We start from the raw sequence: 26,650 nt of genomic DNA on the forward strand, positions 1-26,650 counted from the left end.
TATTTCAGTGTGTCTATCATAGGTTCTCAGATTTATTTCAATCTATCTATCAATCACAGGTTCTCAAAGATTTATCAAAGGGGTGAATTAAAGGAAGATACAAAGTGAATCATATACAGAAATTACAGTGTAGTATTAATGGATATTTCTTGATCTTTGTAAGTGGGTATTTATATGCCTGTAATATAACAGCCATTACGCTTACTGGTATCTAGGAACATAAATCCCTGAAGACGATGAAAATATATCTTTCAACATGGTTAGTTGCTTTTGCATAATTTTGATATCTAAATATTAAATATTTCTAAGCATAGCCTGTCACAATATAGCAGTTCTGGAAATGCATACCTTGCACAGTTAGATGCACCTGCATTGTTCTTGGTGTATGTTGAGTCTGAACAGAACAGGTGTATGGGCCATCATCTGTCACATCTACATTCTGTATCTGGAGGCTGTAGTCCCTTTTATTCAATGTTGAAATTGAAACACGAGGATCCACTGACCACTTATCACCTCCCGCAAAAATAATACTTGACCGGTTCAGCCAGGCACCCTTTGAAGCTCCATCTTCCAAATAACACCTACAAATTATGAGACAGAACACTATTAATCAAAATGAAAATGAAAGAACACATTATCTTTGTTCTGAGTGTTATTTCTACATGCTGAATAATAGCACAGCATCAAATGCAAACATCAGGCATAAACTCAGGATACATGAATACACTGATCCACCTTCCATTCCCAGTGCAAATATGAAACAATACCTGCATACCGTCTTTTAAAAAGTGTGTGTGTGTGTGTGTGTGTGTGTGTGTGTGTGTGTGTTTCAACTCAGGCCAGTCAAAACCCTTTAGATGACAAATACATCTAAAGAAGGTTAAATTTGTTCAAATAACAATTTCCTACATTAAAACATATTTCTTTGTTTGAAATTATAAGTAGAAAAAGTCTATGAGTTAGACTGGTTTGACCCAATCCAATTCTGAATATAATGTACCAAATGCAAAAGCATACAATAGTACCATGCAAGTGTCCATTTTAAAAATAACTTGCATTTGCAGAGTAGTAAACTTGTACATTGAACCTATAAACTGCACTTTACTGATAAAACTGTAAACTCTTTTGCTGATTGCTGTCATAATTAAATGTAGCAAAGTTAATATAATACTTTTAGTGGCAATTTTCTGCTATCTTTTCAATAAACTGACAAATAGTTTTTCTAGGAAGCATCCAATTATCCAACAAACATTTATAAGGCACTTATTTATGGCTTCAAATAGGTTATTGCCCTTGTTCTCTAAAAGTTTTAGTCTAGTGAGGAAGACAGTCGAGCAAACAAATTATTATAACTATACAGAAAGGAGAATCATGCACATGATACAAGAGATAACAAAGAGGGTTACCTGACCAGCAAAGGGTGTTGGGATGTAGAGAAAGCCTTCCTGGAATGGTAATACCATCTACAAAATCTAACGTAGCAGAAGTTGTAAAGGTCATTACTAACTGAAAAGCTTTTCCTTATGTATTTAATGACTGAAGTAAAGAGATGAGGAGTGGAAGACAGGCCACTCTAGACAGAGGTGCTGTAAGAGGGCAACACCAGGTAAAGGTGAGCTAGGCATTTGATAGAAGAACAAATAAGCATGGGATATAGTATGAAAGGGATGAGAGATGAAATTAGAAAGATAAACTAGAGCCAGATGATGATGGCAAGCATGAGGACCATTAGCAGATTTTAAGGTTGAATTCGGAGCCATTTATTCAAAGTCTTATTCTATGGCAAGATTTAAAAATACAGCTTTGTATATAACAGAAGTCAGGCAAGTCAAGATTTAAAACAGAAGAAGGCTGTGGTCACATGCCACTGATTTTGCTGAGGACTGAAATTCTGTTTCATCTTGAAAACATTTTGTTACAAATTAAAGACTGGTTTTCTTAAATGAGTACAAAGCGCAGCTACAGAATGAAAACACACATACATCGAAATAGTTTGACAGCATTTCCACAGAACACCTTGGGGGATTGAACACAGTGTTTGAGATTGCTACAAAATTGCAAGCTGGAAGCAACAGGGTAGGCTGCTGCCAACTGTATGAAACTAATCAGTGGGTGAAAAAGTAAAGAGCAAGGTACACTGCAGAATCTAATTTGTAGTCAGCTTCACCATCTACAGAATCCAAACTAGAAGTCCTAAAGGTCACCATTAATTGAAAAGCTTTTTCTTATGTATTTAATGAAGAAAATACCCTCCCCCCTTAATGATATAGTTAAACAATTGCAGTATGTTGTCATTCTTAATAATATGCACAAAAAAGATAGGGAGGACACATTTCCCATTTCAGAAGATCACATTTGTGCTGGTACAAGGTAGAACTCTGAAATACTACTGTGAGGACTGTGATAATTCCACTCATTTAGTCTCTGGGTTTATCAGCTGTTGATTGTGTGACCTCTGCATTCATGACCTTCAAATGTTATCCTTTTGGGTGTTCAGAACAACCCTGTGGGGTACAGATTGCTATGCCTTTCATCAGAAGAAAATAAATGGAGATGTTTAGGTTAAACGACTTGCTCAAGCCACAGTACTAGTAGGAGGCAAAGTTGAATTCATAATCAGTCTTCTATTTCCACATTCAATGTCCTTTCCACTGTAAAGCAGATCAAAGAGTTTTAAAATAGATTTCAGAAAGGGAAAGATGATTAGAATGTTTCAGAAATTACTGCAAGTAATTTCTTATTTACTGAATGTGACCAACTGCTTAACCTGCCTTATTCTAAAGGAAGCAGAAAATTAATTAATAATGCATGTTTTACCATGAAAGTCTGATTTACAACACTCTGCCAGGCATTTCCCTTTCCCTTAAGGCCATAGCAGCTTTACCTTTATTTTGGGGGTGTCAGGAAGCCTGCAGAGAAAAAACAGTAGTCTTAGCATAAGCACTTTTCCTCTGTTTTGGCATGTCAGGGTCTATCACAGAAGAATAAATTTTAACTTCTACACTGTGAAAAAATGAAAAAAATGTGTCCTTATGTTGCCATGGCTTGGATAACTATACTTCATAATTGTCATTGGGCCGAATATTAAGTTTTCCGAGATAAACATTAGGAAGACCATTGAACAAGACTAAAAAAAAAAAAAAAAAAAACCTTTTTTTTATTACTCTCTTGGATTTCTGTAGAATTATTCTCAAAGTACACTACTGAATTACAGTCTAAAAAAAACAAATTACCGTATATGAAATTTCACAAATTGGAAATAGTTATGCCTAGGCATGACTTTTAATTTTATAAAATCATAAGATACATATATAGAATATATGTTGTTTTAATGTCCTGTATGAGATGACTATATAAAGAATATGAAATAGGCCAACCACACAAAAATACATGTGTGCATGTTATATTATAAAGATTATAATATGATTATAAAATTACGTAATCTTATAAAGATTATAAAGATTCCTTGAGAACAAAACTATATCTCTACCTCTCTACCTCCATTTTGTACTCCATCGTCATCCTAATTTTTCTTTTATAATACAAAGAGATACCACTTGACATAGGAATGTTATATTCAGAAATTCTGTAAGAAGAGAAGCTATGCATGGTATCATAAGGAGAGTATGATAGCAATTTATTTTTGTAATCTTTGGGCACCAAAAACTTTTTGTCTTGGTTCAAGAACTCTGGTGTCTGCAAATATAAATCTGTTTAGCAAGGATGATAAAGCATATTGATAAATGGCCATCATGCAGAACAGGAAGTGAAAAATGTGGTAATTAAATTGTCATTATTATTGTGAGTCCCTGAGAGTCTCTGTCTTTGGCTCTTGACCCTTGTAGCCAGGTCCATTCTCCCCACAATAAACATAATGAACCTTCTAGAGTTTAAATCAGACCATCAACAACTCCAAGCCTCCCTATTACATTCATAAAAATTCTAATCCTGATCGCTGCCAACACAGCTCTATCAAGTCTCTTGATTCTTTTCTGACCTTATCTCCTGCTACTCTTTCCCAGTTCATTCTGCTCTAGTCTGTGGTCCTCTGGTTGTTCTTCCAACAAGTTGGACATGCTCTTACCTCAGGAAGTTTGCATTTGGCTCTTTCTTCCAACTGGAAATATTCCTCCAGAGTTCTGCATAACTTGTTCCCTATCTTTCTTAGATCTTCACTGAATTACCTAACTTACTAAAGAGGAAATGTAACACCACTGTTCCCAACACTATCATTAGACATACTATCTATTTACTTAATTGATTATCACCTGTCTTTCTTTGCTAGAAGCAAGATCAAGGGATTTTGTCTATTTGGTCACTTCTGCATATTCCAAGGACCTACACATAATAGACAATAAATATAAATGTTTGTTGAGTGGATGAATGAATGCAAAAATTAAGATACTTTTGTAAAAAGAAATAATATGGTAAAGAGTATCAAAATTCCCCAAATGTAACCATGTTGGGAAAACAAAGTCACACCCCCATAAACTATGATAATATGTAATTAAATGAAAATATATGTGGCACAAACAATAACTACTGTATGATATAGAGGATGTGCTAGGCAAACTGAATTGTAGCTGAAGAACTGAGTGAACAGTGTAAAATGGCAAGTGAAGGGCAGAGATGGACAAGCTTCAGGTAGTAGATGGAGCAAATCATGCATACAGATAACTACTTGAAAAGGAAGAACTACAAAATTTGAGTCTATACTTCAGGAACCCTTTTAAACCATTAGACACTCTTAGCATGTATTTGGCACTTTGTTAAGCACTTTACATTTATTATCCCATTTAATCCTCAAATAACCTTATGAGCCAGATACTACTATTACCTTTATTTTACAGATAAAGAAGCCAAGGTACTGGCAGGTTGTGACTTGAACAAAGCCAGTTGACCTGCACTCTTAACCACGGTGACAGACTATGCTGTGCATGTTTAATCTCAGACAGTATCAAGAGTGAGGGGTTCTTCCTGCTTAAAATGGAGAAATTTAGGGTTTGAGGGAGAGATTGGTGAAGTGAGAATGGTCAGATCATTAATAGGGCAGGATGAAACAATTGTTCTTTGGTCACACAGTTATCTTTTTTTCCCTCTATACCTAAAAATGGAACATTTTAGCAGCTAGTGATGTTAAGATCCCTTTGAAGTATAGACAATGAAATAATCTGAATAAAAATGTTCAATAATGAATATATGCTTTAATTGAGTATGGCATGGCTTTTCTTGGAAGTTTTTTTTTGTTTGTTTTTTGTTTTTATTCCATGTAAAAAATCTGCTAGACTACCTACTTTGCAGGGAGGTGAATGAAGCAATTCCAAAAATATACTTTTCAGCATAAACTGTAAAACCACACCAAATATCATGACAAATACTTAAAAGTTCAGTCAATCATCTGGATGTTTTGTTTACATCGTTCCAAACATCTGGCTATTGAAAAATATATAGAAAATAGCTTGAACATTTCATTTTGTGTCACAGTTGCTAATTATATAAACCCAGGCCCAAGATACTTAATGCTTTTCTAATAAGGATGGCATTTCTGCTTCTGAACTCTTTTAATGAGTTCCCTTATAAACTAAGTTTCTACACATTAGGCAGGTCCTTTTTTTAGGGATATGAAGTTCCATCTGGTAAGCTGCTAGTTGATTAAACTGATGTTAGAATAATTCTAACAAACTCTTCCTGTGATACTATCTCCTATGGTGATTAAATCTGAAAGGTGTACATCAGAGAATTTTGTGGAAAGAAGCATATTTAGGTTATTTATTATTTTTAAACCTTTATTAAGAAAAAATTTTGTGGCTGCTGAGGAGTGATTTTTGTCCTTTTATCTCTAATGCCTTGTAACACATTCCAAAAACATAAGCCTTAGCCCCATTACCGGTATTCCACACAGCAGGATTTATTCAGCTCAATGGAAAGAGACCAGATTTTCTCAAGACATGTTGATTAATGAAATCTCTTATTAAAGGCACTAATTTATAAAAGAAGAAAAGTACAATTTCCCTTGTATTCAAAGCTAAACCATGTGAAAATGATATTCCTATGAAGGAATTGGCCAGCTACCTTCACAGCTGTCCCCTCACTGTATCATAAAAGTCCTAAATTTGACAGACAGAGAATTTTCAAAAGCATACATAAAAAAAAAAAAGAATCAGAACTCCATACAATCTCCATGCTACTTCTAGGCTGAAGTGAGGTTAGGGAAGTAAATCATAGATTAAATGGACAGAACGCTCGATCTTCTCTCCTACCTGCCTTAGTTTTTAAGGCATTCTGTTTTTAATATTTTTCATGACAGCTATTTCCTAGATAATATGTATGTGTTATGCATACATAACTTTTATGTTTATATAATATACATAATATTTCCTAGATGGTAATATCATTTCGTATAATATTATGATTGACTTAATATTTTAATTTCTCTCTTATAATTACTCTGAGACAAGATATTTAAAAATACCTTACATAGGAGATGGGAAGCTGTCAGCTATTATCTGATTATAAGACACATTCTCAAAAACCTTAAATATTTTTGATATTGTAAATTAGAGGAAAAAGCTTGTAAAAAAATAAAGCTTTGTGAGTTTTTCTTGCCTTTTTCCTATGGAACTATACCTAATTCTTTCCTAAAACTTAGGAACATTAATGTAATCAAGTGATTGTGTGAATTAATACCTTTTAGTTTTATTTTAGTGCACAATTTAAATTCTTTAAGTCTCTCTCTCTCTTTCTATACACACACACCCACCTACCCACTCCCACACACATATAAATAATCCAATATTTTCAATGCCTAGGAATTCATTCAAGTTTGGTAATGGATTAATCACATTTCCAAACATTAAAAATCACTCATTTTAACTCATAATTAAACCATGCTTTTCTACAATACAACAAATTGCTTTATCTTGTCCTTCCCATTGACTCATTTAAGTTAAGCTTCTGTATAAGAATACACATTTGTGCTTAGAAGGTATAATGCCAAATAATTTTTAAATTTACAGGGATTCTATACATTATTTGTAAATAATTCAACATGTTAATTAGAACTTATTAAGCACAATAAACATGGGTAGAGTGAAAGAGATCTGTATATTATGATTAAACCAACCAGAAAAGTCTGAAGGGTAAAAAGTCTTCGTTTTTGGCCCGTTACTAATGTCTCATTAACACCATCTTATCTTGATAATAATAACAAATTTCATTTGGTAATGATTACTATGGATTATGAGGCTTAGTAAATGCTTTTAATATGTAATCTCATTTAACAGTCACAAAAACATTCTCAGAGGTAGGTGGGTCCGACTATCCCACTTTAGGGATAGTGCATGTAAGAATGCAAGACTGATGAGTGAAACAGAATGGAAAGGTCCTAAAAAGGAAGAGGCATCACATATTTGAGAAGTAAGTTTAGAACTAGCTCTAGCTTTGTTACAATGCTCTTAAACATGAATCAAGTAGGAAATTACTTTGTCATTTCTGATTTTTATTTATTTTTATTTTTTATTTTATTAGAACGTAGTTGATTGTATGTATCTGTGGGTAACAGCATTGAATATCAATACCTGTGTGCAATGTGTGATGTTCAAATCAGGATAATTAGTATATTCAAATTACACAACATAATTAATTTTCATGGCCCTTTATCAACTCTTCCCTTACTCCCTTCTCCTTCCCCCTTTCACATCTCTGGTAACCTTAGTTCTGTTCTTTTGAAAGTCCATTATATTATTCTGATTTTGTATTATTGTGATTGTATCATTGTGAAAGTTCATTGTATTATTTTGATTCATTTTTAATTTATTTGTTTATTTATTTTTTTTTAGCACCCACTTAAAAGTGAGGACATGTAGTATTTCTCTTTCTGTACCTGGCTTATTTTACTTAACATAATTTTCTCTAATTTCATCCATGTTGCTGAAAATGGTAGAATTTCATTCTTTTTTATGGCCAAGTAATATTCCATTGTGTAAATACACCACATTTTCCTTATCCAGTCAATAACAATGGATATTTAGTTTGGTTCTAACTCCTGGCTATTTTAAATAGAGCTGTGATAAACATGGGAGTGCAGGTATCCCTTTGACATGATGATTTCCATTCCTTTGGGTATATATCCAGCAGTAATACTGATGGATTCTATGGCAGTTCTATCTGTAGTTGTCTGAGGAGTTTCCATACCATTTTCCACAATGGCTGCACAAATTTACAGTCTCACCAACAGTGTAGAAGCGTTCTTCTTTCTTCACATCCTTGTCAGCATTTGTTATTCTCTGTTTTTGATAATAGCCTGTCTAACTAGGGTGAGATGATATCTCAATGTGGTTTCAATTTGCATTTTCTGTTGCTGAGTGATGTTCAGCATTTTTTCATGTGTCTGTTGGCCATTCATCTATCTTCCTTTGAGAAATGCCTAGTCTGCTCCTTTGCCCATTTTTTAATTAGGTTATTTATTTTTTTCACTGTTAAGTTGTTTGAGTTCCTTGTATATTCTGGACATTAATCCTTTGTCAGATGCATAGTTTGCAAATATTTTCCCACTCTGTAACATTCGTATGGAACAATGAAAGACCCTGAATAGCCAAGGCAATCTTGAACAAAAAAATAAAGCTGGGGGCATAACACTACCTGACTTCAAATTATACTATAAACCTATAGTAACAAAAACAGCATGGTAATAGAATAAAAACAAACACATGGGCCAATGGAACAGAATAGAGAACCCACAAATTAATCCACATACTTACAGCCAACTGATCTTTGATGAAGGCACTAAGAATATACATTGCGGAAAAGACTGCCTCTTTGAAAAATGGTGCTGGGAGGACATCCATATGTAGAAGAATGAAACTAGACCCGTACCACTTACCATATACCAAAATCAACTCAAAATGTATTGAAGACTTAAATATACATCGAAACTATAAAACTCCTAAAAGGAAACATAGGGAAATACTTCAGGAAGTAGGACTGGGCAAAGACTTGATGAATATGACCGCAAAAGCACAGGCAACAAAAGAAAAAATAAACAAATGGGATTATATCAAACTAAAAAGTGTCTGCACAGCAAAAGAAACAATTATCAGAGTGAAAAGACAACCTACAGAGTGGAAGAAAACATTTCTACTTTTTAATTTTTAAATTCAACTAAACCAGCTTGGTTTTTCCTGCATGGACTTGAATGTGAGATATTTGGATCTGGAAAGACTTCAAGATTTTTGTTAATTGGCAGTTGCTCTGAACCACTGTGGGGAGAGTTCTGTCTGCAGTGCTGTTAGCCTGGCAGCTGCTGCCTGGAGAAGTCGGACTTTCACTTCAGGAGCTATAAAGGGAATGAACAGTACATTCGGAATGCATGCAGGAGGTGTTTCGAATAGCAGGACCAGAGATGAGGAATGCAATCAGCTCCAGAGAAGTGACTGAGATACAGCTCTAGGTTCTGGGCAAGCCTTTCTATTACATCCTCTTTGGGATGGAGACAGGTACAGACACCTCATTCCCAAAACAAGTGAGCAAAGCACATGGAGTTCTCTACTAAAAACAGTACCACCAACTCAGCTCCCTCCCATCAAGCTTCTTTATGTTTAAATCATTCTATTTGAATATGAATAGAGATGTTAAAATAAGAAACATAACCTGGATATAGAGAAAGTTTCTAAACTCACTCCTTTTGTCAAACTAATTAAGTATATGCTACTTTACAGTATCAGCGAATACAGGCATTTAAAAGACAAGACAAGTTTCTCTCTCTCTCTCTCTCTCTCTCTCTCTCTCTCTCTCTCTCTCTCTCTATCTATCTATCTATCTATCTCTGTTATGTTGATCTTTAATCTATCTATCTATCTATCTCTCTCTCTCTCTCTCTCTGTTATGTTGATCTTTAAACTTCCTGCTGGTCATTGCTGGACTTTTCTTGTAATTTTTTTCTAACACAAAGTATTCTAAGCAGAAGTTTGTTTTATGAATAAAGAATGGCTACATAGTACAACTAATTAAAGCTAGTCTTGCAATCATTAACTAAAGTAGCCCTTAACCCAAATTTATCTGTCCTCTCTTGAGAAAACGGACGAAACCATAATTCAGTATGAGCTATGCCTTAAAACATAAATTAGGAAATGTACCCTGAAGGAAAAAAAAAAATAATGTATTTTTTTTCCCATCTGGCTTCCTGCAAACAAATTTAAACTGTACATTTCCTCAAAAGATGTTAAAAGTTAAAAATAGTCTCAAATTTGAATCTTTCTTAGATCTTATATTTTATTATTATTATTTTTCCTTAACAGACTACATAGTGCTGTGATTAATTGTAGTTAATACTGGGGCTCAAATGTCACCTTTCCTGTGTACTAGCAGTGGCATTTAGGGCTAGTGAGTTTACCTCTGTTTTCTCAACTGTGAGATAGGGTTAGTAAAAGTACTTACCTGACAAAATTGTTATGAAGATTAAATTAGTTTACTTAACATGTTTAGGATGGATCCAGGTACCTGGTAAGACTGTAGTTAAAGATACCTATTATTATTTGCCTTCCTGTGGTTAACTTTCTGTTGAAAAGCCAAACAAAACAAAACTACCACCACTACCAACAACTACATAAACCTTGTCCTATGAAATATAATTAGAAGAAAGGAAAAAAAGAGGTATTCTTCGAGTCTGCCTAATACAGCCAAACTTTATTTATCTACATTGTCAACGTACAGGGCTTGTTCACAGAGTTAATTGAATGTCGTACGTTAAAGTACTTCTTCCTTGAACTTCCATAAAAGGTTTTTTCTTTTCTTTTTTTAATATTACTTCCCCATCTGACAAGCAGAAAATGAAGAAAAAAGGAGCCTCAGTGTTATATTTTTTAAAAACTTTATATCGGGATTCAAAACTTATGTTCAGAAACCAACTCCCTGGTTTACTAGCAATTAATTTGCTCAAATAATTCAACCTTTATAAAAGCTTTATTCACCTATTTTCAAAGTGTAGATAAGACCACCTGTGCAAAGCAACTTCTATTTTGGTTTGAGATCAAAGAGACTTGCATGGGAGATAGGTCTATCAAGTTATAAAGTGAATTATAAGTGTACAAACTTTATAATTATCATCAGGCTTTATAGGTTAACGTTCCTCATAACTCTAGGACATGGTTATGAATCTCTACTTAGAGACTTCATGAGCACAATGAAGGCCGTTGTGATGAAGAAAAGGGTTACCATTTTTTAAAAAATTTTTGCTTTTATGACCCATAAAACAATTCTTTAAATTGTGTACACCTTTGAACTTTTTTAAATTGCCTAAATTTTTTTTACCATAATCTGAGGACTTTGCAAAGTTATAACGTCTAATTACTATAAATATTGCCATTTTAAAATAAAACTGTTAATTCTAACTTTTAAATGTGTCCAAAGAAATCTAAATAACATAGTGATTTGAGGTTCACCAACAGCCTTTTTTAAAAAGATGAATAAGCTCTACTTTAAAGAAATGCTACATTATTTACCTTTCTCCTCAAACCGATATTATCATTCCACTTCTGCTACATAATTTGATCCTAATCTATTTTTTGTCTTTAAAGCCTTTTAATGATACACAATCTTTTTAAATTGAATATATAAAATGTCATTAAAATAAATCTTGTGACCATAGGAATCTAAGTAAAAAAAAATATTCTGAATACTTTCTTAGTGAAAATGAGCAAAAGCAAACTTTTTGCTGTCATGAAACAGGGTCCAGAACAATTCTTCCTTGATTTTATTTTTATGGATAGAAACTATGAGTAAAAATTATTTTCATAAGTAAGCCTATAGAAATGGAAAGAGTCCTATGATAGCAATGCCACTCAATTCTTCAACTTCATGAGAGTAATACACCAAAGAATATACAGTGATATAACAACAAAAATTCTTCCTACTGCTTTATCAGTTGTTGACTCTATTATATCACTTGAAAATATGTTGAAAGAAAATTGGAAACCGACTATATTACAAAAGGATTTACCAACCTCTAGATATTCATTGTCTCAATACCAACATCAATATTTTAACTTGTCTGTTTCATTACCCGGAGGTTTAATACTGCGGGCCATGTCCCAAGATATGATTTTGCATGTTCAAGAGGTTTTATGAAAGACAATTGTGACCTACTTTCAGGCAGGTCACTTTTAGGAAAGAACACATATGAAAATTTAAGATCAAAATTTTTCTTAAAATTATCTGTTTCTGCATAATCACTGGAAAGTCATCATATCTTCTATATATTTGATGTCCAGAATGCTACATTTAGTATCTTTTTCTACTGTTACGCTATCAGCATATTTGTCTCTAATTTTTCTCTTTTAATGTTCAGTTTCTATCTACCTAGGGGCAAAGAAAACAGATAACTGAATATGAGTGAGTCCTATTATTAGTTTACAGATTGAAGGTAGTGCCCTGAAGACATTTTTTGCAAAGAACATGGACTTTCTAAATATAGTTGCTTAAAAGGTCTTTTCACTTCATTCTCTGCTAGGTCTATGTTTAAAGTTGCTGGAAATCTGTTTTAAAAAAACAGGGTGTAGCAGGCTATGTTTTAATTGTCCACGAATAAGCAAATTATAAATTTTTATCCTGTCTTTTGAAATTAATAATAGTGCTCTATAAACTTTGCTAAATCCCATAAACTTGATTATCCTTTGTGGTTACTCAATATTCAAATACATTTAAAGATTTTAAGACAATATCCAGTGTTGGTAGTTTCTTTTCCTTGTGAGAAATTAAAAAAATACTTTTCTTTTCTCTCTGATCGACTTTTTGGTCATTGTTAAATCTCTACTGCTTCAAGAGATATGTGTGTACTTTAAGAGGGGTGTGTGTGCATGTGTGTGTGTGAAAGAGAGAAAGAAAGAGACATTTGGTGCAAAAACGGACAAAAAGTGAAAATGAATATTTATAATTGCATGTAAAGGGAACAAAATTTGAATATGTAACTAACATATAATTTAAATTAATTTCATCTGAGCTCTTTCGTACTGAAAGTACTAGAATCTCCCCAAATATCAACGCTTCTCTTGCTAGAGAATCCATCCAGCAGCAGCATCTAGTGGACAGCTGGACCTGTCACGTCTCAGTGGTTGGCTGGCTCAGGAAAGCAAATGCCTCCAAGGGGTGTAAAATTCCACTGTGATTTAGAAAAAGCTGAAATTTCAGCCATGAATTTCTGGCTGAACCTCTTTACTCCATTGCTGCATATTTTCCTATCCCCATGACTAATCATCTCTCAAGGTCAGAATTCTGTGATATTAGTCATTACTTTCTTGAGTCACTCTATGAAGTAAACCAGAAGAGTAAAGAAGTAAACCATCACTATAATGTTCTCTAAAAACAGGTGAACTGGAATCTGGCGGAAATGTTGACATGGCTTCTCCCAGGATAATTGTACTTTGAATTCAGAACAACATGGTTTGAATCACAACTCTTCCTGCCACTTTCTAGCCTTAGGAATTTGAGAACTAAATTTTTCTCAACCTTTGTATCTGCTTCTTTAAGATGGAAACAGTAATATGTACTTGAAAGGGCTATTTTTGTGAGGATTGACTGAAATGTCCCACATAACAAGACCTAAGCACCTAGCCTTGGATGTCATTTCCTTGGGAAGCTCTCCCTGACATTTCCATTCTATTCCCCCAGATAGGTGTGATGGACCCCTCCTAAGGCTTGCATTGCCCCAGCACATTAGCTGTCTTGCTTTATTTCACTGCACTGTAAAATCACTCATTCAATCATTTATCACCCCTACTAAATTGTAAAAGAATCTGGTTGACTTGGTCATTGTGATGTTCAGTAAGGAGGAGGTGTTTGTCACATAGTTAGTGCCTAAAAAATATGTTTTTGAATACTACGATAACTTCAAATAGCACACTGTGTAAGTGTGCATAAAAGAGAAGATGACACTTTCTTCTGGAAACAACAATGGGGTAGGAATAGGTCAGGGCAGGTTTAGAACAAGAGGTAGCATTGATATGCACCTTACTCTATCATACTTTAAATCTTTTGCCTCTGATTATATCGAATTTAAGCACACACAAGAATCTCTAGATTTCCTGCATGGTTCAGAAATGAAACATATCATTTGGAGCAAATGGGAATGCTCACTATCTACAGAGCTTACTTTTACCTGCAATTTCTTTTTACTCTTAAAAACAAAACAAAACAACAACAACAAAAACTTAGTGAAGTAAAATTCTAGCTTTGACACCCTGAAAGCAGAACAAACTGCTATTTGTCTCAGAAAAACAAATGGAAGCCATTCATTTGGATGTATTTCCTAAATTTCGGGAACATGTGAGAAAAACTCAGAGGCTACATTAAATAGACAAAGAGTAGGTGAGGAGGAGTTGTAAAGAAAACTTGATAAATGAATAAATATTTTGTTTAAACCTGGAAAAAACCTCACTTATTTGGTTTAATTTGTTCAAACAATGCGATGTTTTAGATCATTATCCTGATAAATACAAGTTTTTTTACATTTTTGTTTGGTGATCTACAAGTATGGTCTTGGTGAAATATTATTAATGTTTATGTAGTTCAGCTATCTTACCTTAGGACAATAAGTATTTCATTTCTAAGCAAAAGATAAATTTGTCATTCATTGTCCTTAAGGTTACTTGCATTTTCTGGCTAAACACACTAGTAATCACTTTTGGTATAATTTGTAGTTAGCATAACACATATTTGAAGAGCATAATTAAATATAATAATGTATGGCAATTATAAATTAGAGAAGGAAAGGAAGAAGGATAGAAGTTGAGCGTGTTTTTACAATTAGAAATATAAAGCATATTGCTCTCCCAAAATTGTAAACATTACATTGCTTGAAATATTTTCATCCTCAAATACTCTCTTTTATTCTTGAACTGGTTTCCTATGTAAGGAATTTCTTACTGTGTTCTCTACAATTCTCTACCTTAGCCATTAATCTTTCACGTGAAGCTGTCAAAATCTTTTATGAAAATCGAAATGTACTATATCCACTTTTCTTATCTTTCACAGTGCATTATTTTCAAGCAGCCCAGCAAGTTAGTTAAGCACAAACTGTCTTGTAAAAAATCGTGTTAGTGATACAGCCACACTTACCTCAGCTTTTATTCTGTTACCGATATTTCACAATTGTCTTTGCAATCAATAGCGGACATACAGGTCTATTGTTTCCAGCTTTGCTTGTCTCCTGAGGTCCTTGATTTGTAATTCGCTTCTGATTCAAAAGGACTTCATAGATGTCATTCTACATATACACACACATGTTCTTCTCTCTCTCTATTTGACCTCCCTAATTATGACCCTTGAAAGAAGCTATCATATATTTTTTGTTTCCTCAAAATAACTAGCTTATCATATGTACGTTTTGGGATTTTAAATCAACACTGTACTATTCTTTAAAGGGCTACAGTATTTTCATGCATTTAGTCAAAAAGAAAAAAAGATGAATTATAAAACAAATATAGGAATTTATGGACAGTTAACAGATTGTAAAGTGACATTTTATTGAGTTATAAGTAAATGAATGGAATAAATTTCCTTTGAAATACACACTGGTCCAACAATTAAAGGAAATCATATTTGGCAAAGCTTACTTTTGATTTTGCCAAACACCAAATTGTCTTACATATAATGAGAAACATTTGTCTTTCATCTTTAGCAATGGCTGAAAGTCATCATTATCTAACAGATGCTCAGTGATCCTCACAAAATTAGTTGGTCATCCCAATAAGCTATTAATGGACAGGCAGCTATAGCAGACAAATCATCAATGTTACTACTTATTAAATTACACTTTCATATTTAAACAGAGAAAACAAGGTAAAAGTGAGATATACCTGCCTAATCTTACTGAGAAATAACATAACTTCACAATTCAAAATTGTTATTTTGAGATACAGTCAGTCAATTCCCATTTCAATTCCTTCAACAAATTTTCCTTTTGAGTTCTGACTATGCAAGTCTACTAGAAAATTAAAAAGACATAAAAAAATAGTTCCCTACTTTCAATAATCTTACAATATAAAAGGGAGGGTAAGCAAAATATCTATATCATGATCGCCATGATAGACATAACAAAAGTTCCATAAGAGACACAATAATTTATAGGACTTCAAGAAGGAAGACATCATACCTCACTGCATTAGAATTAGGAAAATTACCTAGAGAAATAGGTATGTGAAATGGCTCTTTATAGACAGGAATCATCTAGAGAGTTAGAGAAATGGGGATGAATAAGAGCTGTCAGCAGAACAGTTCTCAGCAGGAGACACCAAGAGAAGCACAGATAAAGAGGTACAAAATAGGGAGTAAGGCTGTGCAACAGCATGCAATCTGCTTCGATTGAATAAGAGTGCATGAGAGAAGTGGGGAATAAATCTCCCAAATTCACCTGGTGGTAAATGATAGATGATTTTAGATGTCAATCTGTGAATTTTGGAATAAATTCCATAGGCAATGATGATGTTTTAAAATAGATAAGGGACACTCTCGAAAAAAATTGGGAGGAGGGCTGTTTTGAGCATATCCTAAGAACTGGATACTAAGCTAAGTGATTTTACATAAACTATGGGATTTAAATTTTCATAATAAGTCTCTGAAATATATATTACTATTCCTTGTATATATCTGAAAAAAGGGAGACCCCAGAGCTATCAATAACTTTCCCAATGCAGAAGAATTAGAAAGCAGCAATGTTCTAAATGTTCTCTTCATTCATTCATTCATTCACTTACTCATTCACTCATTCATTCGTCCAATTCCTATTTTCAGCAAATAGTTATTGAACTTCCTACTTGTTTTTAGCATTCCCCTTTTGGCTAAGGATACCGAGTTGAAAATACATAATCCCAGAAATTTCCAGAATAACGAGACATATTGGGAAACCGATCAGAAGCACATACTGTTATAGGTAGTATAATGTAGGTAGGTCAAAAGCCCAAAGAGAGGATAAAAGAGGGAAAGCATAAGTCCACCTTGTGTGGTATGAGTTGAAGTAAAGATTCTTAAAACAGGCAGAATATGCAATTAGAAATGAATGTGATCTTTTCCAGAAGTCACAACAGCCCAGACTGGCTTGTCAACAAAGAAAATTTCAAATAAGAAGATAGACAGGATAGTTATGATCAAGGTGGGATAGTTAATCCCAAATATTGAGGGGCCTAGCACAAGACAAGAGTGAACATATGGTATTCTTGATTGTTGAACTTAGATACTGGGAAAAATACAAGCACTACTTAAATGTAGGGAAATTAGAAATTAGAAATTAGAGAACTTGGTTTGAGGGCAGTAGTAATAAATTTTTTTTAAAAAAGTATATTGCAGTTGAGGTACTTGTGGTGTCACCAGAAAAAGATGGTCAATAAAGTAATTATAAAGGTTGTCATTAGAAAAGTTATATATACACATATATTTGGAAATTATTCACAATAGATATAAGTATGCTTATGCTATGAATAGAGAGGAGCTTGAAGAACAGAAGCTTGAAGATTTAGCATATTTAGTGTTTAAAATGGTACCAAAAAAGATATTTTAACATGAAAGCCAAGAAAAGTTTTAACAAGAAGGGGTGTTCTTCAGTGTCTGACATTACAGAAAAGTCAAAGAGGAAGACTGAAAACATTAACAAGAAGATTATTTCTCAGTCACATTACTGAGAGAATTTTTAGTAGAGGGGTGAGAATATAAGGATGGAAGTCTTTTAAGAGGTTTTATGGAAGAGAAGGAGGATCAATAGAAAACTCTACTTTCATCAGTTCTCAATCTTAGTCTTTTTACAAGATGTAGATTCATGTAAAATTGAAACTTTTAATAGCTTTCCCAGTCTTCCTTCTTTTTGATCTCATTGCATTTTAATGTCTTTAAGTTTGCTTCCTGTAGCTTACTACTTATATACAGCAGGCTTTAATTAGAGATAAAACTGACCAGTTAGATGATCTCGTACATCCCTGCCCTGTAGTCTTAGCAAATGAAAATCATAAACTCCCTATTTGGTCATTGCTGAGCCGGCAAACATCATTTAATTACTGCCAAGTTTGTTTAAAAATTTTATTCAACATCTGTCCTTCAGCCAAACAACATTTTTGTACTCAAGTTTCTTTAGAGTCTAATCAGTATTTATGACCTCAAAAAAGAAGAATTATTAGATCCTTTATTTCCATTTCATTTAACTTATTTGGATACTTCTAAGTGTATGGATACAGGATAGCATCTGGCACAACTGAATATTCTCTTAGCACAACGGAAAAAAAATAGTGCTAAGATTTCACCTCATTACCTTTTCAATTAGTATATGTGGAGGGTATTTTTAATTCTAAACATTTATAAACCCGTGCTATGTCCCTGTCTCTTGTTGATATCAAAAATTACCATCTTTCTTTCCTGGGTATATTTGGAGAGCAAAGACAAACCAAAGAGAGAAATTGCACTCTTTAAGGAAAAGGGCTTTCACATAAATTGATTTACTATATAATGATTATCCTGAATCAAACTTTTCTATCTTTTTGATAGACCAAACACTATAGTTCATAAATTCACACTTTGAAAAATTGAATGACAATATATTAAAGTTGGTTGGATATAAGCCTAAACAAAATGGAAGGCTCTTTAAAAATCTTGCTGACCTAAGCAATTACCAGGATAATTCACATACATAACAACCTCAGAATTAATGAACATTAAATTAAGATGAAGAAAGTGTTGGAATAATTATCATCATTTCTAATGATCCATGCTTTTCTGACTTCCAAAAGGGAAACTAAAGAAATCGAGATATTCAAAACAAAACTCCATAAAAGCACCTCACTAAAAATACAAAGTGCAATAAGACAATCAATCCTAATAAAAAGTACTGCAATCTCGTAGCTGTCAGTCACACACAGTAATGATCAAATTACAATTACCATCATCATTGCCATCATTTACTTTATGAAAACGTACTTAATGATATTCTAGACAATAATCAAATATGCAAAAGTACTTTGTAATGTTAGTATTGCTAAATTTTAGATAAGAATAAGAGGCATGTCAAGGAAATTAATAGTTCAAAGCAGTAAACTAGATATAGGTAGAGTTGGGACTTGAACTCAAGTCCAACTGAATCCAAATTCCTGGCCCTTTGTACCTTTGTACCATACTCTCTAAACTACCACAAAACTACAATTTTCTAAGGTACCCTTCAATTTGCCCATATGCCACTGAGCAACCTTTTGTCACAGTAGTTACCCTGAATTGTTTAAATGTATCCGGGAAATAAATAATATTTTTCAGTAGGCCACAGTCAGATTGAGTGTAGACCCAAAGGCATAGTACAGTAATAGAACAGGAAGGCAAATAATATATTGTAGAAAGTAATTCTCTGAGGTGGTACTTGATAAATTCTTGAATAACAGTATTGCCCCTTTCCTAAACTAAACTTGAAAATGGCAGTGAACTCAGGGCTCTGAGATGCTCTGACATGAGAGATTGCAAACTTCCTGAAGGCAGCACTGACATCAAAGGTGAAGCAGGGCTTCCGGTCAAGAAGGCAGAATAGACGGTCCCCAGTGTCACTCTCTCCCACAAATTAACCGATTTACAACTATAAAAAAGCAACAACAGCCAAGCTGGGGCTGTTAGAGCTCAGGGGAAGAGGAGGAGAAACCTGCGGAGTACATGAAGGTGGGAGAAGCCATGATGAGAGAAAGAAAGAACCGCTCTGACCGTTTTGAGCCCTGGGTCACTTCGAGGCTGGCCCTGGTGAGTGCATGGAGCAGGAGCTGGAAAAAGCCACAGCTGTGCCCTTCCTATGAAGTTGCTTGGAGGAGGCAGGGGAGAAGAGGGCCTTGGTGGTCCTCAGGCCAGCAAGACCACTAACAGGGTTCTCTTGGACCCACATAGGAGCGAGGGGCCACAGACAACTGAAAAAAGGAGCCACTCAGAGGCCAGTTAGTCATTGCAAGGGACCAGTGCATGGCCTGTCCTATGGGAAGTGTTTGGTGTACTGGCAGTAAGGGAGACGGGCCCACTGGGAGAATGCTGGGACACAGCATGGACAGCTGATCTGCTCACCAATCAGCACAGGACCACACAGAGGAGACTGGTCAGGAATATAGAACTGCAAGGGGGTGCAGTTTGCTGAAAAGACTCAGGCCAAGACCAGAGTTTCTATACAACCCAGGTGTACCGGATCTCAAGAGATCTGGAAGTACCTATAAAGTAAACCATTAAAACCCAAACTGCACAAAAAGCCTTCCCCAGGGAATCAGCTGTAAAGCAGCAATTTAGCTCAATCACACAGCTCAAGTACTTGTCCCCACAGGAAGTTCCCCCATTTTAGAAGTAAGAAAAGGACAACAAATCAGTTCCAGTGCAGAGTTTAAGTGATAGTAATAGCAAATAATCCAACATAGAACTGAAAGAAAAAACAAAAAACCAACAGACTGGAAAAACCAACAATGTTTGGTATTAACTAGTAAAGGTCTCACATCACCAAAGATCACCTATAAAACCTAGAAGGACCGGAAGTCCCCTGGGCTACCAAGCCAGGGATGGGGGAGGGCTGGGGGCCTCAGCCATGCCCCCCGACAACTTCAACCAGCCCAGCGATGACCACTGAACCACCAGAAGAAATGCCCTGAGCTCCTGAGCCTGGGCAGTGGGGGATGAGGATTTCAGCCACACCCCCCTGACATCTGCACCCAGCCCAGCAATGACCAAGCCACTGCTTGTCTCCCCTGCAGGAATGAGGGGGGTGCCTCAGGCATCAACCCCACCCCTCCTCTTTCCTCCTCCTCCCACGCTTTTTCCTTCCCCCTTCTCTTCTCCCTCTCACCCCCAACTGCTCTACAACAGCATCATAGAATGTAAAAAAAAAAAAAAAAATTAATAAATAAACTTAAAACAAACAACAACAACAAAAAAAACAAAGGTGAAGCAGACCTCTTTTCAGAACCAAGGAAGAAAGAGAGGTCTGTGACTTTTCACTTACATCCTTATTTCTTATACAACCTTAGAACTGTTTGTTTGCTCACTTGTTGGTATTATGGGGACCATAAATACAGTACAAGTCCTTTCTCTCCCTAATATGCCAGTACCAGCCATTTCTGAATTGCCATAGACCAGTTTTAGCATTAAAATAAATTTTGAATAAATTTTATTAGATTTACACTTTTTATTTTTGCATTCTGTTTTCCCAAAAGAGTTTAGTATTGAAAATTATTAGAGTAATATTATAAACTATTAGAATAATATCTGTTAAAATATCCCAATCTCGGTTATAGGTCAGCAGTGACAGTGACTATGATGCACATCTTTATTGTCAGTTCCTTCCGTGCTTTTTGGCTGATAGCATGAAACTTAGTTTTCACAGAATCTTCAGCCTGGTTCAGTTAACTGTGCTGTTGCCGTGGAAAGAAAGGGCTCATAAACAAATCATACTTGAGTGTGGAGGCTTATGTTCACACATTGTCTATACAGAACATTTGCTCTGTTTTAAAAAATGATGTACTGAAGACATCATTAAAATAGATAAATTCAATTTCTTTTCATTTGTGTTTACCAGTAAACCAGGTATAGCTCAAGTACATAAATCAATATTTTTAAAAGGCAGAGGTAACAGTGATTAGTTTGGGCGGGCAACCAAATGATACTCCAAAAATCTAATGTATTTTTTTCTTATTTATTTCAATACCACATAGAGATTTCATATGTCAACTTGATTACCAACTCCCTGAGTATGACGATTTTCTTGATGCAATATATTCACAGAGTCTAGCACAATGTCTGACATCTACCAAGTGCTCCATAATTACTGGTTGAATATATTAATAATTGCATAAATCATCTTCCACAATGATTATTAATGACAAATTAGAAATATGTCATATTCAAGCTTATTAAAGGGAATTAAAAAATGCCATCATCAAACCAAAGAAATAATGATAAAGTAGCATTCTCTTACAAAACTAAATTCTAACCTTTCAATATTCTCTTTTAAATACATTTATTGCTAAAGCTGTAGGAAGTCTGGGGGAGGAAAAACTCTTCCCATACGTGATAAAAATAATGAGAATTAAGTAATTTGAGACTTGATTAGTAAAAATTTTTCACCAAAGTCAAGGTGAGAAATGAAAATGAAGGTTTTTAACACATAGTTTACTATGTTTGTAAAATTATCTGTCAATACATATCAGTCATATCAGCAGAAAATATTCCTGTTACCTTCTGTGAATTTTAATGGTCGTGTAAGTAAACTTGGTCTAAACTCTAACTGCTGAGCTTGTGGGATTTGTGGTAAGACAACCTAGGATAAAGGGCTCAAAAATAAAATCGGAAGACCTAAACTCATTCATATTCTGCTACCAACTAACTGTTATTCAGGACTTGGTGTCTGCAGACCTATGTTCCCTTATCTGTGAAATAGGATTAGTAGTACCCAAAGAGGACTCCATGGAACTACTTCCCTGGGATGTTAACAAGCATTTCTTCAAACTGTACTTCCATGTGCATATAAATGAATTAAAATAATCAGGTTTTCTCATTGCAGGAATACTCAGACTATTTAGTATGTCAATATCCATGAAGAGTCTCCAAGAGAGAGGAATAACACACAGGTATTCCCAAACTTCTTTGTCTCTGAATATGACATCAAAAATTAATCTTCTAGATTTAGTGTTCCATACAGGAAAAAAGATGCCAAACTGTAAGTCATGCCTATATCCCAGTGCATACTTCAGAGAGTTTCGCTTTGCTCACTTTGCTCATTTAGAGATTTAGTCTATAGAGCAGAAAACTAAATGCCAGTAGCCATAGCCATAGGATTAAATTCAAGGGTAAGCATGATATCATCAAGTATTAGCTCTACACAGGTAATTTGAAGCTCTACAATCCAGTTTTATAAGCACCGAAGTTACTTCAAACCAATTCTAGGCAGAGAATCTATGAAAAAGAACTGAACTAAATTGAGATATAATTGGTATTTGTATGGATAAATGCAAATCAAGATAGTGACACATGATCAGTAAATGTAAAATTGTTGTATAGCACCTTATGTTTTTGCAATTGAGAGGAATAAAACATACAGCAATTAAGTTCTTTGTGAAAAACTGACTTTGTATATGACCAAAATATTTCTCGATAACCACTCAAATAATAATCACATTACAATGTCAATTGAGTTGGGAACCAATTCAACATTATCTACCCATCTCATTGGTATTGTAAAATTGTTTAACATAGACCAAATGCCCATATGAATAAAAACTTATTTCTGGCAAATCAATAGATATAAACAAAATAATGACTGGCTCTACCAAGTGAAAGACTCAATGAACAAGACAAAGAAGGCCCCCGACATCAGAGAACTTATACCGTATCCTTACCACCTTACCACCATTCTACCCACTTTAATCTCATTAATTGTCCCAAAAGTCTAATTGGATTATGCAATTTTCTGCTTTGTACCATCAAATACTTCCTCATGGCTCACAGTCCAAAGACATTATTCTGGAATTAAAGATGTTTTGTAATTTGACCTCTATCTACTTCCCAGCCATTTCTCCTATAAATTTTCCAATATGTCCTTTGTGCAATAGGCAACTTAGTGTCTTTTCTCTTTCCTGAATAATTTTATTACACTGATCTATTAATGATATATTGCCCTGAAATGTCCTCATTTTATTTACCATGTTTTAGAATCTCATCCATTCTTTAATGTCCATTATAAATTCCCTCTTTGAAGTTCTCCTTTTTTATCATCCCACATGAATAGAATTTCCACTATAGTATGTACAATTAGTATAGGTCATAAAGGATCTCTTTTTAAAAAAAAATTCCATTTGCCTACATCCACTAAGTATAGCTACAGCATTTTCATAACAAAAATGTGAGCTAAAATTTAATGCCTATAGCTTTCCCTTTCTACCGCATTTTTCCCCTTAGGGATATCCCTACTCTTAGCATCTATTTCTTTCAATTTTCTAACTCTTTTCCCCAAAGTAGAAGTGAACAGATTTCAAAATGTATATTCATCCACATAGTATGTTAACTTTGCTGGCTTTTTAAGCCTAATTTATAACTGCAAATGAAACTTTTGTGTCTCCATAAAGGAATCCAGATAAAAACTATGAAATAAAGAAGAAAAGAGAAGGACACAGAAGAGACTTTCTCGTATTCTAGGGGATCATACTACTCCCAAGATTGACTCTGAATACAATACTGATTTATTATTTTTAATATTTTGATAAGTAGAGTACTCACCGTCTAAAAAATTTCAGGGACACAAACTCATGTAATATTTTCTCTCCCTTCAGTGATACTCAATATCTGACAAGATCTAATTTACCTTTTAGGACCAAGCCTCTTGGTCTTAAGGTTGTCATCTATGTGAAATCTTCCTTAATTCCTCCAAGACAGACTAATCTTTTATTGATATTATCTCAATATTTTTTGTTTATACCATTAAAATCTCATTCATTATGTCAAGGCAAATGACAAAGGACAAATAATTACCCCCCCAGGTGATCTAATCCACTTTCACTCTTCCATTATCAATTTTAACATGTTGATTCGCAAATCTATGCATTTAGTCAAAATCTTTCCCCTGAATTCCAGACCTTTGGAGACAAGCAAATACCTCCCAAACTGAATTTGTTTAACGTCGGACTAATTATTGTTCCATATCCTGTATCTCTTCCCATTTTCACTATTTTGTCACCTTGTTCCAATATCCTCCCAGTTAAACAATACATATTTATTTATTTTTCTGGTACACACCCAAATAAATAACAAACTTCAGTAGATCTAAACTTTTAAAACATCTCCCTTTCCCTTCATCTTCTTTGATGATGTCCCTTACTACTTGGAGAAATGTGTTAGGTAATTTATTTTATAAACCTGCATGATAAATGGTTTCAAATACAACATTCATGTATACAGTATTAGATATGTTTTCCTGTGTCTCTGGAGTCTTATTTTGGGTATAAATAAACTTAAGTGAATACTTAAATTTGTAATCCTCTTCTTAACATATGTGTTCCCTGGTAATTTAGTTGTCAATAATTTATTTTTCAGGTTGCCATGGTGCTTCTAAATCTCATACCTATCTCCTCATATCCAATTCTTACTTTAAATATTTTCATGACAAAAGTCCGTTAAGTCCCTTAATACTTATTATTTTTTTCACTGACACTTTGTGAATTGAAAACCTTTACACATATGAAAACATTTTTTCCCCAATATGTTACACAGACAATTTTGATAAATAAATAAACAGAAGCCAGAAAGAGGGCATCACCAAGAGATGAATATTCAGTACAGGTTACATTATGTTGCATATTTTCTATACCAGCTGTACCAAAAATTGTATATCATATACTCGTACATGATAACAACGTTAATTTAAAAAGGCGTCCCTCTATCCCTCAACTCAAGAATTGAGAACTTTCATAGGTAGTCACTAAGGCAAGCATGTATTCACTCCAAAAGGTGCAAAAGGATGGCGTTAGAGTTCACATATGGTACCCTTTTAGCTTAACAAATAGACTCTAAAACTTTCAAGTATAATCTACTTATAGAGCATCTTTCATGTTTCCATAAATATTGAAGCTATATTACGCTCCACTTTAAATGAAATTAACTCAATGACATTTAATGATCACCTCCAATGTAAAAAAACAAAACGAAACAATAAACAAACAAAAAAATTATGTTTGCTCTAGGGAGCTTCTTTTGAACTTGTTTCTTGAATAAAAATGTCCTTCTAATTATCCTATCATAATGTGACAATTTTTTTGTGCTTTGTTTCTATATTCTATGGCCAAAGTTATAAAAGGGTATTTGTTAAGAAAGTAGGTCCTTTAAAAGAAGGTTTATTGCCACTCAAATTTGAATATGATAAAAAGTAACTGCATATAATTTTACAAGGGTTTTATAACGTCTAGAAAATTATCATAGCATAAAATGAAGATGTAAGCTTCCTTTATTTCCTATTAAAGTTGAATTTTTAATGGCCAAGGCAGATTCTCAAATTAATTATGTTAGTGTTATTAGGTTTTCACTTTTTGTATCCATCCTAAACTCTGTCCAGCATTCTCGTGAACATCAGTGGCTCATTAGGAGGCTCAGAGTTAATCCGCAGGGCTAAACATTTGTTCCATCATTAAAGCTTGCTTTCACAGGACTCAGAAATAAGCAGAAATCTAATTTTAGTTAATTTCATTGCCTAGGTTATGGTACTAAATTCAACTCAGTCAGCTCTTATAAAATTATCTTTTATTAAAATGAACTATACGTTTTGTAGAAATGCAAAAATGTCCCCTCTGAGACAAAATTCTTTAAATGCCAGAATACAAAATAAAATTATGCTTATTTTCCTCAGGTTTCATTTGGTATAATATCAACTCCGTGACTTGTATAATTTGATGACTCCTAACTTTTCCACAAACAAATGATTATAATGCCTATATATCAGACTTTTGTCACATACACACATGGGAGGATTTTACCATATTCTTGTATTTCCTAAGCAATTTCCTGTTCGTATTTTAGGTTCACTAAGAATTCTCACTCACTCATAAAGTTACCAATTTGAACTAAGCTTTAGCTGTGGGTGGGCCAAAGGATATGCTGAAATCCACTTAAGTGCCCGTTATTTATTACTTTC

The 26,650-nt window shown here is 34.1% G+C and overlaps 1 protein-coding gene across 1 annotated transcript in view; it reads right to left on the bottom strand.

Moving 5' to 3' along the window:
- NEGR1 (neuronal growth regulator 1) overlaps positions 1-26,650 on the bottom strand; it is an 847,674-nt gene that overhangs the window by 494,186 nt on the left and 326,838 nt on the right. Inside the window, exon 2 of the mRNA XM_063106484.1 lies at positions 349-581. Within this exon, the coding sequence (XP_062962554.1) occupies positions 349-581 (233 nt within the window). The remainder of the gene's footprint in view (positions 1-348; positions 582-26,650) is intronic.

This window comes from Cynocephalus volans, chromosome 8, assembly GCF_027409185.1.
Source record: "Cynocephalus volans isolate mCynVol1 chromosome 8, mCynVol1.pri, whole genome shotgun sequence".
Taxonomy (NCBI): domain Eukaryota; kingdom Metazoa; phylum Chordata; class Mammalia; order Dermoptera; family Cynocephalidae; genus Cynocephalus; species Cynocephalus volans.